This window comes from Sinocyclocheilus grahami, unplaced genomic scaffold (genome assembly GCF_001515645.1).
Source record: "Sinocyclocheilus grahami isolate Dianchi unplaced genomic scaffold, SAMN03320097.WGS_v1.1 scaffold263.1, whole genome shotgun sequence".
NCBI classification, from domain to species: Eukaryota; Metazoa; Chordata; class Actinopteri; order Cypriniformes; family Cyprinidae; genus Sinocyclocheilus; species Sinocyclocheilus grahami.
This window is the reverse complement of record NW_015505442.1, coordinates 279,262-293,758: the sequence shown is the minus strand read 5'-3', so window position 1 is coordinate 293,758 and position 14,497 is coordinate 279,262. Positions and strand designations below refer to the sequence as shown.

The 14,497-nt window shown below is 37.0% G+C and overlaps 1 protein-coding gene and 1 long non-coding RNA gene across 2 annotated transcripts in view; both read left to right on the top strand.

Annotated features, from left to right (window-relative positions):
- Window positions 1-814, top strand: part of LOC107599239 (uncharacterized) — a 3,516-nt gene extending 2,702 nt beyond the window's left edge. Inside the window, exon 3 of the long non-coding RNA XR_001610650.1 lies at window positions 714-814. This is a non-coding gene — a long non-coding RNA (uncharacterized lncRNA). The remainder of the gene's footprint in view (window positions 1-713) is intronic.
- A 1,376-nt stretch (window positions 815-2,190) lies between these two features.
- On the top strand, window positions 2,191-10,563 carry LOC107599271 (FYVE and coiled-coil domain-containing protein 1-like). Its single transcript, XM_016290817.1, has 12 exons — window positions 2,191-2,797; window positions 3,054-4,573; window positions 4,651-4,743; window positions 5,185-5,303; window positions 5,432-5,599; window positions 5,767-5,910; window positions 6,758-6,951; window positions 7,141-7,267; window positions 7,732-7,827; window positions 8,411-8,621; window positions 9,903-10,012; window positions 10,100-10,563. The coding sequence occupies exons 1-12, from the start codon at window positions 2,191-2,193 to the stop codon at window positions 10,176-10,178; spliced, it is 3,468 nt and encodes a 1,155-aa protein (XP_016146303.1). The 3' UTR covers window positions 10,179-10,563.
- The last annotated feature ends 3,934 nt before the right edge of the window (window positions 10,564-14,497 follow it).

Below are 14,497 nucleotides of genomic sequence, written 5' to 3'. Positions count from 1 at the left end.
AAGTATGTTTTGTTATTAGTTTAAGTATTTGCTATTGACTGTTCAAATGTGGAGTTTTGCGCAGCGCAGAGTAACAAGTCGTGTGTGTGTGTGTGTGTGTGTGAGGGGAACAGGGTCACATCACAGGAGAGTGAACTGCCTGTCAGAAATCATAGCACGTCAGCTGTCTTAACCGCGGCTTGTGTACTGCATCATCACTGTGTCTGTCACGTGACTCTGTTGCCCTTTCGGGCTTGAACTGATGGTAAAACTAACGACATTATTAACTGTCTTGATATTTACTTTGAAAGCTGAAGCTCGTGATTATGGTAAGGGGCGTTACATTTCCGACGCGTGCTTGTGGTGTTCGGCCAATCACAATGCACTGGGTCAGCTGGCCAATCAGAGCAGACTGTGCTTGTCAAAGGAGGGGGCTTTGTTGAAAACGACGTGTTTGAGAGAGGCGGGGCATAGAGGACCTACAATAATGTACAGTATTTGAAAAATAATGTCAACATATTCTGTTACACCAAATACACAAAATAATGATCTTTAAAATAGCATCATATTACCCCTTTAAGATGTTATTGAAATTTGGAGAATTGTTGTGCTTGGCTTTAAAATGTTCACGCAACCTCTTATGAAATAAATGAGGCTAGTTGTTTCCAAGGAGATTAAACAAATGACTTCATATTTTTAATCTATATTCTGCTAAAACTCAATTGTTTATGTAGATGCAGTTTCTGAGTTGAGCAAAGAACATTATGATTCTGGAGAGCCCATCACCGATGACAGCGCCAGTCTTCACAAGTTCTGTTATAAACTGGAGTACCTACTGCAGGTACGGCTCAGTCTTTAAGGTCGTTTAACATTTAATGCTTGAGTTTTCTTTGTTCATTACATTTACATTTAGTCATTTTGCAGACGCTTTTATCCAAAGCGACTTACAAATGAGGACAATAGAGGCAATCAAAACTAACAAAAGAGCAACAATATGTAAGTGCAAATGTCAAGTCTCAGTTAGCCTAACGCAGTACACGTAGCAAGGTTTTTTTTTTTTTTTCATCAGGGACTCTTTCTTGAAGTTACTGTATATCTAGCCCAGCGTGGAATCTGCAACTACAGAATTCAGCGGAAATTTCCACAGAATTCAGACTCAGTTCTGTGCATCCTTGCCTTTTGTGTCTTCACTGATTTCATTTAAATGTTATCTACCAATAATAGTGCAGTATTTAGTGCAAATTTGACCAAAATTTAATAAGGATCCGATTATTTGCAGGAGAAAAAAACAAAACAGAAGATTACTCATTTATTCATTTACTACACTTATGAGCCAGGGGACATAATTAATTTCATTATTTATTTTTTTTTAAATAATTGGTTAAGTACATATTAATTTAATCTTAATTTGACGTTTAATTTGACTTACGTTTTATTTTAGTAGTATTTATATGCTGTTATAGTATTTATTCATATTTTCAAAGATAGATAGATAGATAGATAGATATAGATAAAGATATTTTTTATATTTTTTTTATTTTAAGTTTTCATTTAAATTTTATATTGTTTTAGTGATTTTGTTATGTGCTTTTTAAATATTTCTATTTAGCATAAATTACTTTCATTTTAATTTAGTTGCCAAGGCAACATTTTTAATTCTCATTTAAGCTCTTTATATTTAAGTTTTTTGACATTATTTATTTATTTATTTGAATTACTGGAAAACAATTATTTATTTATTTTTTTAAGTTGTACTTTAGTTAACGATAACAACACTGGCTCATAGTCCCATAGGTGTATAGTCACATTGTTTGGATACATGCCTATAATATAAGTAAGGGTAAGATTTTCAGGTGTGTCTGTCAGTAGTTAAAAAAATATATAAAAATTGGCACTTTTGTAAAAAGTAACTTGGCTATTATGGTATAAACTCAGTACTTTTAAAAAGTATTTAATTTTATTATGTAAATCACATTACATAAAATGAACATTCTGAATGCTGTTCATTTTAAATTGATTTGTGTCTATTTTTCTTTGTTTGTATCGCCAATTTAATTTTGGATTTAATACCAATATTTTGATATCTCTCAGTATCAACAATAGACCAGTGTGAGTGAATGCATTTTGTTTTGTTTTTTGGTTTAGATTTTGTTTTCCTAATGCAATGCAGTCACATAGTCACTTTCGATTAATTTCAACCTCTTTTCCCTCATGCAGCAAGCTCAGGAGTTTCTTCCAGGCCAAGATTTTGGCTCCAATCTTCTAGGTGATCTGGGGGAATTAGGTGAGTTGTCCTGTAGTGCTTCTGAGGACCTGCGCATTGAGCTTGACCAGTCAGAGTTAAGACAACAGGAGCTCCAAGAGAAGATCCGGCAACTCACCAGTGAAGCAGGTGATCTGAGAGCCGTGGTCAAAGACCTACAGGAACAACTCTTGGATAAAGGTCCTAATCAAGAGAAAGAAGAAGAGCAGCAGGTGGTGAAAACTGTTAGAGAGTGCACAGATCGCCTCCATACCACCACACAGGGGCTGGAGGCTCTACGGACATCAGAACGCAACCTAGAAGCCAAACTGAGCATGGCAGAGAACAGGAACATGGAGTTGGTGACAAAGCTCGACGGAGCTCTGAGAGAAAAAGGACAGCAGGCTGCCAGCTACTGTGACTCAGCCTGGAAGATCCAAGAGCTCCTGACCAAGCTAAAGGAGGCAGAGGAAGAAAGGATTGAGTGTAAACGAGAAAGCAAAGACCGGGCAAGGCTAGCTGAGAGACTTGCCCAGGAGCTGAAGCTTCAGGAGAAGAAACTTAAGGAGATGGAAGGCAAACTGGACAAGCATGGCAGAGAACAGGAACATGGAGTTGGTGACAAAGCTCGACGGAGCTCTGAGAGAAAAAGGACAGCAGGCTGCCAGCTACTGTGACTCAGCCTGGAAGATCCAAGAGCTCCTGACCAAGCTAAAGCAGGCAGAGGAAGAAAGGATTGAGTGTAAACGAGAAAGCAAAGACCGGGCAAGGCTAGCTGAGAGACTTGCCCAGGAGCTGAAGCTTCAGGAGAAGAAACTTAAGGAGATGGAAGGCAAACTGGACTCGTGTAGAGTGTCTGCCGACAAAGAACGAACAACTGCAATGCATCAGGCTGATGAGCTGCAGATGACCATCAACTGCCTTCAGGGAGCACTATCTCTGAAGGAGCGGGAAATGGGGAACCTACGAACTCAGTTGCAGGACTTACAGAGAGCACTGGAGGCCAAGGAAGGTCAACTGGAGGAGCACAGGAAAAGGATAGAAGAGGAGCTACAACACAATAGTGTACTTGAGGAACAACTGAATGGAAAGATGACTGAGTTGTCCACCGTTACCCAGAAGATCCGGCAACTGGAGAATCGCAACCAGCGGTTGACTGCGGAGAGTCAGTGCTTCCAAACGCAAGCCAAGAAACTGGAAGAGTACAAGAACCAGTGCACAAGTTTAATGGAGATCAATGGCAAGCTGATCCAAACTGTGAAAAAAAATGAGGACAGCGGCAAGGAGCTGGTGCAAGCCAAGAACACTCTAGAGAAAGAACTGATTATCACACAGGCCACTGAGAGGCAACTGAGAACCAGATTGGAGATGGCTGGACTAACAGTGGAGAACCAAAATCTTGAGGAGTGCATGCAGGATGGCCAGATGAACGGTGAGGAAACTGAGATTGAACAACTTGGGAAGAAGAGTATATCTAGGCTGGAAGAATTAAATGAGAGTGCTGCAGTTCCACAGGAGAACAAGACAACAACTTCTAGACTCCTATGGGAGGCCAGTGAATCCTCAAGAACTAATAATGGAGAATCCACTTCCAGGTTGGCTCTGGCTGAGTCCCAACTTGAGCTCAACATGAAGGAGGTTTCCAGACTCCAGGAAGAAGTCATGGAGCTCCGGGCGCAGCTATTGGTGAGCTCAGAGGAGAGGATGAAGATGCAGGCTCTGCAGGAAGTGACAGAAGCCTCCAGAGAAGATCTCCGGGCTCAGACGGAGCAACTAAAGTCCCTGGTGGAAAAGCTAAACCGTAGGCATGTGGAGGAGCTGCTGCATTGCCGGCAAAGAGAGGACGCTCTGGTAAAGGAGAGGGATATGGAGGCCCAGGTGCGGGTGGAAATGCAAACAAACCTGACTGAAATGAGGGAAGAGCATCACGAGTTGAAGAAGCAGAACAGCACTCTTGCTCTTGTGAACGGAGAGGCTCATGAGGCCTTACACAGGGCCAACACTGAGACCGCCGAGCTTGGGATTCACATTTGCATGCTGACGGGGCAGAACGAGGAGGCTCAGTTGAGATGGGAAGAGCTTTCTACCAAACTGCAGGAGCTACAGATGGAGGCACAGGAGGAGGTGGAAACTCTAAGTGATACAATGGAGGCTTTGAGAAAAGATAATGCAAGACTCCAAGAGCAGCTAAAGCAGACTGATGGACTCCCAGAAGCCATGCAGAAGTTGCAAGAGAGGCTTGAACAGGTGGAAGAGGAAGCCAAAAGCGTCCAAGAGATACGACAGAGAGAAGTGGACACAATGAGGTCCCAGTTGAGCGATGAGGCTGTGCACCATCAAAATCAAGTGCAGGTAAATAAAGTAAAAATTCTCATAGACGTTGGTTTTGTTCTGTTTTGTTCAGTCTATTTATAAATGTCTTTCTGAAGGGTCTGAATGAGGAGCAGGATGCATTACGGAAGAGGCTGGACAGCGAAGTCGAGAAAGTCTCAAGTCTTGAGTCCAAAGTTTTGGAGCTTGAGGTATTTTGATCTTATTATCATAGATGGCTGTTGGGGCCTTTCACAATACTTGCCGTTTCATTACCTAGGATAAACGATAAAAGCAAACCTGTGAATGAATAAAATAAATTCTGTATTAATGGACTGAATATTTTGTAAAAATTTTGGTAACTATTAAACAGTATACTTTTAGGGGCCATTAGCGCAGAACATGTTTTTGCATTCCACTGCACTGCTTTTTAATTGTTTTTCTATGTAAATATGCTCTAGATGTAAGTCTTTGAGACATTTGGACATGACACTCAAATCATAATGATATTGGCATTGTTCTATATCAAGTATTTAGCATGTTGGATGTTGAGGTGGCTAAATATTCCCAACCCTAATTATTTAGATTATAAGTCTTTTAAATGCAAGAAAAATCAACAAGTTTTTGCATCCATATGTTTTTGTGTTTAAAAGTCAGCCAACAGCGATTACAGTCAGATGATCGAAAAGAAAAATGCCTTCATTGGTGATTCTGAAAGTATAATTAATCAGAAAGAGGAACAGATACAAAGCCTCAGAGTGGACTTGACAAGGTAAGAGATTTCTCTACTGCTTTTGAGGTAGTCAATACATTAAAAATAAAAAAAAATAAACTAGCATGTAAGACTTTCTACTAGTTTTTTTGAATATCTGCTGGCCTGATTCTTGTTTTTTTTGTCAGAGCTGAGGAGGACCTGGCTCTTGCAAAGCAGTCCTGTAATGAACTGGGCGTGAACTTAAGCAGATGTGTGATGGAGAAGCAAGCCATTGAACTGAAGATGTCTGCTGAGCTAGATGACCTCTATCGTACCAAAAAGAATCTGGAGGAGAGGCTGATTGAGCTCATAAGGTGACTTATACAGTAGTTACCTACCATATTTTTTCCACTTACATGTTTATCTAACACATCAGAATATATGTTCCCTACAACCCAAAGAAATGCATTTGAAAATTCCTTTACTGTATCTGCTGAATTGTTGCAAGCTGTTCTTCATAGAACTCTGGCACCCCCTGTAGGGACAAAGATGCTTTATGGCAGAAATCTGATGCACTGGAGTTTGAACAGAAACAGAGGGCTGAGGAACAGACAGACAGAGACGTCACATACTGTCTGAGCTGCCGCAACCCCTTCAGCTGGACACTGCGCAAACATAGCTGCAGGTCAGGGGTAAAACATTAAGGGGAAATGGCGTTCTTCTGGCTTTCAGTGGCTAGATGCATTGGAATACAATTTTGAGACCTTTTTTTACCCTAGAAATTGCCAGTGACAGGTAATTCTGTACAAGCTTTGTTTGACACGGAATGTCACAGTTTCTTATACATACACAGTATACAAGGCCGTGATAAGAGTGTCCTCTGATTTTGTAGTTGCTATTGTAAACCTTCAATATACTTGTACAACCCCTTACTTGCTCTGATTGGTAAATCATCCAACTTGTTTTTAACTGTAAAACATTTTCATGTAACATACTATTTACAAATATTTATAATATAATATTTTAGAAATAATTAACATTTTTGTTCAAATTACAATATTTGCTCTATTTTAATTGTTGTTTTATGTAGGCATAAAAGCATAATAATTGTCATTGTATCATTAACAAATATGTAACTACACTATCCAAAAGTTTGGGGTCATTAAGATTTTTTAAATGTTTTTGAAAGAAGTCTCTTATACTCACTAAGGCTGCATTTATTTAGTCCGAAATACAGTAAATACTGTAATATTTTGAAAAATTATTACAGCTTGAGATAACCATTTTCTATTTAAAAATGTAATTTATTCCTGTGACGAAAAGCTGAATTTTCAGCATCATTACTTCAGTCTTCAGTGTCACATGATCCTTCAGAAATCATTCTAATATGCTGATTTGCTATTATCAGCATTGAAAACAGTTGTGCTGCATCATATTTTTGTGGAAAATGTGCTACATTTTCTTTTTTAGGATTCTTTGATGAATAGAAAGTTCAAAATAATAGCTTTTGTATTTTCTATATTTTTGAACAGGTTCTGTGGACGCCCATTCTGTTACTACTGCCTCAGTCATGGTGCAAGTGTCCACCAGGGCAGCGGCAGTGTGCGCTGCTGTAAGGACTGCTTCAGTCAGAGCCGTCCTGGACATGCGGATCTGGGTAGTCCTGTACGTTCAGCCCACAGCCCAATATCAAGCCCTACACGAACCAGCACGCCTGGTGTCCCAGGTAAGATGTTATAGAAGGCAAAACAAACATGCTTTGTAACCATTAAGGAGTTTTTATGTGATTTAATATGGACTGTGAATTGATTGTAAATGCCTTAAATGTAAAAGTGCATACCGGTTGAATACAATCTGATCTCTGTTCAGATAATGGGTTGTAGTTCTGTGTGTAATATGAATGTTGTCCTCACAGGGGCACTGAAGTCCCCTCGACCAGATGACACAGCATATGACATCATCACAGAAGAGGAAGTGAACTGTGTCCATGACAGCGACTCATTATACTACACCACTGTGCTGCCCTCAGAGACACAACAGCTGTGAGACACACACACACACACACACACACACCTCTGTCTTGTTAGCCTAGATTCTCTGCGCTAAACACAATGCACTGAATTTGTGCAAAATTAAATTTGCTCCTGCTGAGCTGAACTCCGTTTCATTATTTGATTTATTTCATTCATCGGAGCAAATTTGACAGGAACACATGGTGCCTGCCAGTGTGTCTTAATGTACTGCTAAGTAAACATAATAGTGAAACTCGCTGGCTTTGATTCAGTTTCATTTGTGTCACTTGCTATGATGTGTGCTCTTCTTTAGTCTGCGGTTATATAAGTGTATGACAGGAAATGACATAAGTGCATACAGTGGGGAAAAAAAGTATTTAGTCAGCCACCAATTGTGCAAGTTCTCCCACTTAAAAAGATGAGAGAGGCCTGTAATTTTCATCATAGGTATACCTCAACTATGAGAGACAAAATGAGAAAAAAAAATCCAGCAGAAGCAGCAGTGACATCACCAGCACAGAAGATTCAGATGAGCTGATTGGTTCAGTTCAGGACGCTGAGATCTGCCTGCTGAAATCTGGAGAGATGATGTGAGTCAGATACACAACGCTGGGTCCTGGTTCCCTTTTGATTTTTGCATAATTATTGTTATTGTTATAATTATAATTATTATTGGTGCAAAATAAATAAATCTAGTGTTTTCATTCATTCCCATGACAGTGAGTGAGACACATCACTCATATATTTATATATTCACTCATTTACTCATAATAATAATAATAATAATAGTTATTATTATTATTAATGTTGCTGTTGTTGTGGCAAAAAACAAAATCTAGTATTGCAGTATTTTATCATTCCAGTGACTGTGCAAACAAAGCGCTCTTGATGGATCCTGAGGTGCTTATGATTTTTGATAAATTATTGTTATTATTTATTATAATCATAAGTATTAGTATTATTATTGTTGCAAAATAAATCTGGTATTGCAATATTTATTAATTCTCATGACCATTAGTTCATGATGGATCCTGATGGCCTAAAGATTTTTGTGTAATTATTGTTAATATTTGTAATAATAAAAATAATTGTTGTTGTAGCAATAAAATTAAATAAATCTAGAATGGCTATATTTTTTCTTTTCCATGACCAGCATTGTGTTTTGTTTCACAGGCTGTCTGTGCTGTTCAGTGTGGAGGACGTGATTCAGTTTGGCGATAAGTCCAGAGAACTCTTCATCAGGTCCAACTGTTACAGTGTCATTTTCATAACCGCTGCACATCCGGGTCCTACGATCAGCTGGGTCTTCTCTTCTGAACCCAAGAGCATCGCTTTCAGCGTGGTGTACAGAGAGAACCTAGATACGCCTCTAGAACAGGCCAAGGTATCATAAGCATGACATGGCGCTATCACGCTTACAGCTTTTGCCGTAAATTAATCAGCATTTCTCAGTTTATTGGTCCATGTGCCAACTGAACCCCGCTATTAAAATGCTTGGAAATGAACTCAGCTTATTGGTTCATGTGCCAAAGTGCCAGCTTATGTCATATTGCTGCTGTCTAGCCAATTTACAGTAAATCCGCTTGGACCCAAAATTTATTATGTTTGCTCTGTATTTGTAGTATTCTAATCAGAAATTTAACTTGTTGATGCTTAAACTATGCATATTTATATGCATAAATGTCTTTTATTTGATACTGTAAATAACACATCATGTGAAATAACCAAAGCAACATTTCTCTTTTTGTTTTTTGATTGCAGTTAGTTTACAGTTATCATGCTACTGAAGTTACTGCCCATAATCATATCAAACCTTCCAAGAATTTAGTGATTTCAGTGTTAGATGTGGTAATACAATACTTGTATTCCTCCAAGTCTTTCATATGCATTTTTCAAAAGATATATGTTCATCATTATATTAAAAAATTATATTAGGCATATCCAAACAAGCTACATGAAATATATCAAACTACACTGCTGGTCAAAAGTTTGTCAGATTTTATGAAATGAAAATAAATTAATATTTTTATTCAGCAATAAGGCATTCAATTGATCAAAAGGGAAGTCATTCATAATGTTGTCAAATATTTCCATTTCAAATAAATGTTCTTTTGAACTCTCTTTTTCTAACTTTCTAAATTTCTATACTATAAAAGATTCCTGAAAATATTAAGAAGCACTGTTTTCAACATTATGCATTTTAGAATGATTTCTGAAGGGTCATGTGACACTGAAGACTGGAGTAATGATGCTGAAAATTCAGCTTTGCTTCACATGAATAAATTACATTTCAAAATATATTGAATTAGAAAACACTTACTTTAAATTGTAATTATATTTCACAATTCTACTGTTTTTATTTAATTTTTATTTTTTATATCAAAAAGGTTGCATTTATTTCAAGGTTCTTTTTTCTGTCATTTCATGTTTCACACATGAAACGAAATTTGTCCTCAGGACCAGCAGCGTATTAGATTTCTGTACGCTGCTGGTCCTGAGCACAAATTTCGTTTCATGTGTGAAACATGAAATGACAATAAAGAACCTTGAAATAAATGCAGCCTTTGCTATATAACCTGTCGACGTGTTAAGAAGATGGTGATGATGTCTTGACAGCCTTAGTGTAATAATGATTGGATCCTCAAACCTGGTTCTTCTTTTTCAGGTTCTGATCCCTCTGACGAGATGTAACTCGCATAAGGAAACAATTCAGGGTCAGTTGAAGATCAGAAACCCTGGAGAATATACTCTCATATTTGACAACTCCTTCTCCAGGTTCGTATTGAGATCAGTTCATTCCTCCAGCAGATCTTCTGTCGTTCTTAAACTCTGTTCATGTTTTGTTGTTCTTCCTGTTTGTAGGTTCCTCTCAAAGAAAGTCCAGTACAAACTGAATATAGAGAAGCCAGAGGTCTGCAATGGAAGTGATTGTTCTTCATAGGAAAATGAATCACGCACAGTTCTGTCTGTGCCAGGTCATGGGACTGCTTGTTTTTCAAGCCAAACTTATAATGCTGCTTTCAATGAATTGTTTGGTGAATCTCACAAAACTGAAAAAAATCCCACAAGCAAATGAAAGAAATTAGAATTTATACTTCATAATGAAATAAAATGCATTTTAGGACACATTTTTTCCCCCTTGAATCCCCTGTCCTATTACATGCAAAAAAATCACATTTTTGTTACTGAAAAATATAAATAAAAAACAACAAAACATCCAGATGCATTACATGAATGGGAATTTGAGGGAGAAATGTGTGTAATTGTCATGAAAATGAATGATATCAAAATGCAAAAAAAGTCTTAATGCTCCCAAGCTTAATTTTCTTTATGCAAAATAAAAATTTCTTATTTTTGTTCATTTGAATTTGGGGTGAAATATGACCTGGACATATTGTGAGATTCACCCTCTATGTAATTCAAAAGCCACATTCCTCAAATGAATGATTGCTCTTCATTCATAAGCTTTTATGAATGATTTCAACACCGTCTGGGCAAATAGCCAGAATGGTAAAATAACTCTGACATACTTATCAAGGGAATGGACAGCAAAAAAAAAAAAAACCTCAGTTTTTCCCCCTGAATTTCCCCCTGAAATTTGGCGTGGTCAGTAGTAAAACAGATGAAAATAGATGGTTTTTATAACAGATTATGCACTACAGAAGAGCTTTATTACTGTGTTTTTAAATGAAATTAGTGATATAGAAATGAAGGAAATGCTTAGGCGTCAGATTACTCGCATACAGAGACATCAGTCTGTTTTTTTAACATTTTTTTATTCCATCTATCTAATATCCATATAAGTCTAACAGATGTTAAAAATTCAGGACTTTTAAACTGATATAAATGGATAATAATTATATATATTTTCTTATGAGTTTGCATTGTATATCTCTCATAATATGGGCATCGTAGGTCTTTTTCAAAGCTTTATAAGTCATCTATGACTTCTATGCAGACATATAATCTGTATTCTGAAGGGATGAGTGCACAGTAATAAGAGGAAACTCCATTTCCTGGCCGTCTTGTTTATTTTCAAGCAAAAAAAAAGCATTTTTATTCGGCTGATGCCAGGGAAAAATGTATAAGCAATAACTCAGTGACTGTGTTTTTTGCATCAATAAGATTGGTGGTGCAGTAACAGATACCTCCAGCCTGAAGAAGGTGTATATTGTAAATGACACTTTTTGTAATGGCTGAATTTTAATAATAAGCTTTGATTCTTCACTGTTGCACTTTCTGAATGTGTTTCAGAGGCTGTTGACGGCACTTGATCAGAGTACTGTAAGCATATCAGAGTGACTAGCAGTCTTTTTTTATGTGCAGTTTCTGTAAAGAGCTGTGATATAACAGTAATGTTATATTACAGCTAGTTTGAAGTGGAGCTGAATTAAAACTACTTGGTGGCGTGACTCTACTTTGGACTTTTTTCCTCCACTGTACTGTATATCCATAAATATATTTTTTTCTCCTTAGGCTCAAATGTGATATTTAGTTGTTTAAATGCAACTTACTGTATCTTAGGCATTCAATTACCACAGAAACTAGCTTAGCTGTGTCTGTCAGTTGACACACACACACACACACACACAGTCTGGTCAGCTATCCTTGTGGGGACTCTCCGTAGGCGTAATGGTTTTTCTACTGTACAGACACTATATTCTATTGCCCTATACCAACCCTACCCCTTACAGGAAACTTTCTGCATTTTTAGATTTTCAAAAAACTGTATGATTTATAAGCTTTTGTACCCGTGGGGACCACAATTTAGGTCCCCACCGTGACACGAGTCCCCATGAGTCTGTGTATAGTCAGGTTTAAGTCCCCACCAGGATATATAAACCAGTACACACACACACAAACACTTTTATAATGGAAGGTTTGTATACCTTGATTTGTGGTATGACCAGTGCTATTTTCGTAATATTTGTATAATATTATAGCATTATTAATAATTTGAATCAGCTTTTTATATTTTCAATTTTCATTTAAATTGTAGTATTTTTGTTGTTTTTGACATTTTTGTGTGTATGTATATATATCTATATATATATATATATATATACACACACACACACACACACACATATATATATATATATATAGCCTTATTTTACTTAAACTAATATTATTTTATTTAGTTGCCAAGCAGTGTTATTGTAGTACTATTGAGCTACTATTATTGTTTTTATTAATATTTTGAATTAGTTTTTATTTTAATATTTTCTGTTTTCATTTTAATTTGAGTTAAAGTCTTACTAAATTTATTGTTTTGTCTTTTTTTAAAACAAGTTTTATTTCTTATTTTTACTTGTTTTTTTATTTTTTATATATAACATTTTTAAAGTTTTAATTTGAGGTATTTTAATACATCAAGTCAAACAAAATGAAATAGATAAATGTTGCCTTGCTGTCTATCTGAAATAAATAAGCTATATATATAGAGAGAGAGAGAGAGAGTTAAACATTTAATTTTTAATAAAAGAAAGTTTTATGGTTTTAGTTAAGTTTTTCATCTAATATTTACATTTTATTTGCTTTGAACTTTATTCTAATGAACAAAAACTATTTTTAACAGTTGTAATTTGAGTTCACATTAACAATGCTCCTTATGTGTAATACTACTTGTAGAACAAAACACTGAAGTCACAGACCACCAGCACCCCTTAACCATAATACAATAACACTCTCTCGTGGCATTGCCATCTGCTCCAGGAATATGTGTATGTTCACCACTGTGATGAGCTCAGTCTCTATGCATGTGTCCACTAAGTATATTGATTATTCCCTGCCAGGGCTGCATGCAGTCATGCTCAGATGCTGGTTGCCCGTGGTTACGGCTGCGCTGCAGAGGGCGAGCACCGCTGAGATCACCGTGAAGTCCATCTGAACACAGTATGTTTGTGCTGCAGAGTCCAGACCATTTCTCAAGGTTAATGAACCCATTGTAAATCAGATCACATCCTGTGACCGGCCTGAAATGATCAGAGATTTACACACATACAGGGAGAGAGAGAGAGCTGGGGGAGGGGGTGTACAAAAATGTGAGTTGAATATCAAATCCTAGATCACACACATATACACACACCAGCCTACAATTACATATTCAGGGTTCAGGTAAACAGCTGTGATTATTTAAGAAATGGCCTTTAAAAAAATGCATATTGGTTTTTCAAGAAGTAATCTGAATCAGTGGCAGTGTTCTTGATGAATTTCTGCCATACTACTCACATTATTCCTGCAGTATAGTATGTATAATACATATCCCAGCTGGCATTTCAACATTTATTCACGGGTAAATCACTGTGGAACTTTGCTTCAATTTTGCAGATTGATTCAGCGTTGATCAATTTTTTTTTATTATTGTTTCTAGAGCTGGGTTGAAAGTACTGATTTCTTGGTTTTAACCGATTCTCATTTTGATAAAACAATATAGATTCTTAAATTCCAAAAATCAATCCTTTACTTTATGCTGTTTTTAGTTGATGTGTGAACTTAACGTTTTTTGTTGCATGCATCCCATCCAATTAATCACAATATGCTTTGTACTTTGTTACTTTTGATATAAAACAAAATATCTGCTTTCAAATTCTGTTTTATTACAAAATTCAAACGTTTTGGCACTCTAAACTAAGCCGGCTGCTAGCCGCATTATTGAATTGCATCAACATCAGAATCAAATCACAAGCTTATGAATCAAAATAATCATAATCAGCCCAAGCTGTTTTCATATTTTTCATAGTAATCTTCTTACAATTTCAATGTTAATTCTTAAAGGAACACTCCACTATTTTTGAAAATAGGCTCATTTTCAAACTCCCCTAGAGTTAAACAGTTGAGTTTTACCGTTTTTGAATCCATTCAGCCGATCTCCGGGTCTGGCGGTAGCATTTTTAGCTGTAGCTTAGCATAGATCATTGAATCTGATTAGTCCATTAGCATCTCGCTCAAAAATGACCAAAGGGTTTTGATATTTTTCCTATTTAAAACTTGACTCTTCTGTAGTTACATCGTGTACTAAGACCGACGGAAAATTAAAAGTTGCAATTTTCTAGGCCAATATGGCTAGGAGCTATACTCTCATTCCAGCGTAATAATCCCTCAGAAAAAGGAACTTTGCTGCCGTACCATGGGTGCAGCAGGCGCAAATGATATTATGCAGCGCCTGAAAATAGGCTAACTTCCATCAACATAACCAACGTGACCACCTGCTTGCACAGGAAGCGTGCTGGGGACTATTTTCAGGCGCTGCGTAATATC

What these genes read in the sequence shown, in the direction of transcription:
- LOC107599271 (XM_016290817.1), top strand. Translation starts at nt 2,191, where the DNA reads ATGCAGCAAGCTCAGGAGTTTCTTCCAGGCCAAGATTTTGGCTCCAAT. An exon ending in ACCATCAAAATCAAGTGCAG is followed by an intron (nt 4,574 to 4,650) that starts GTAAATAAAGTA and finishes GTCTTTCTGAAG; the next exon opens with GGTCTGAATGAGGAGCAGGA. An exon ending in CTCAGAGTGGACTTGACAAG is followed by an intron (nt 5,304 to 5,431) that starts GTAAGAGATTTC and finishes TTTTTTTGTCAG; the next exon opens with AGCTGAGGAGGACCTGGCTC.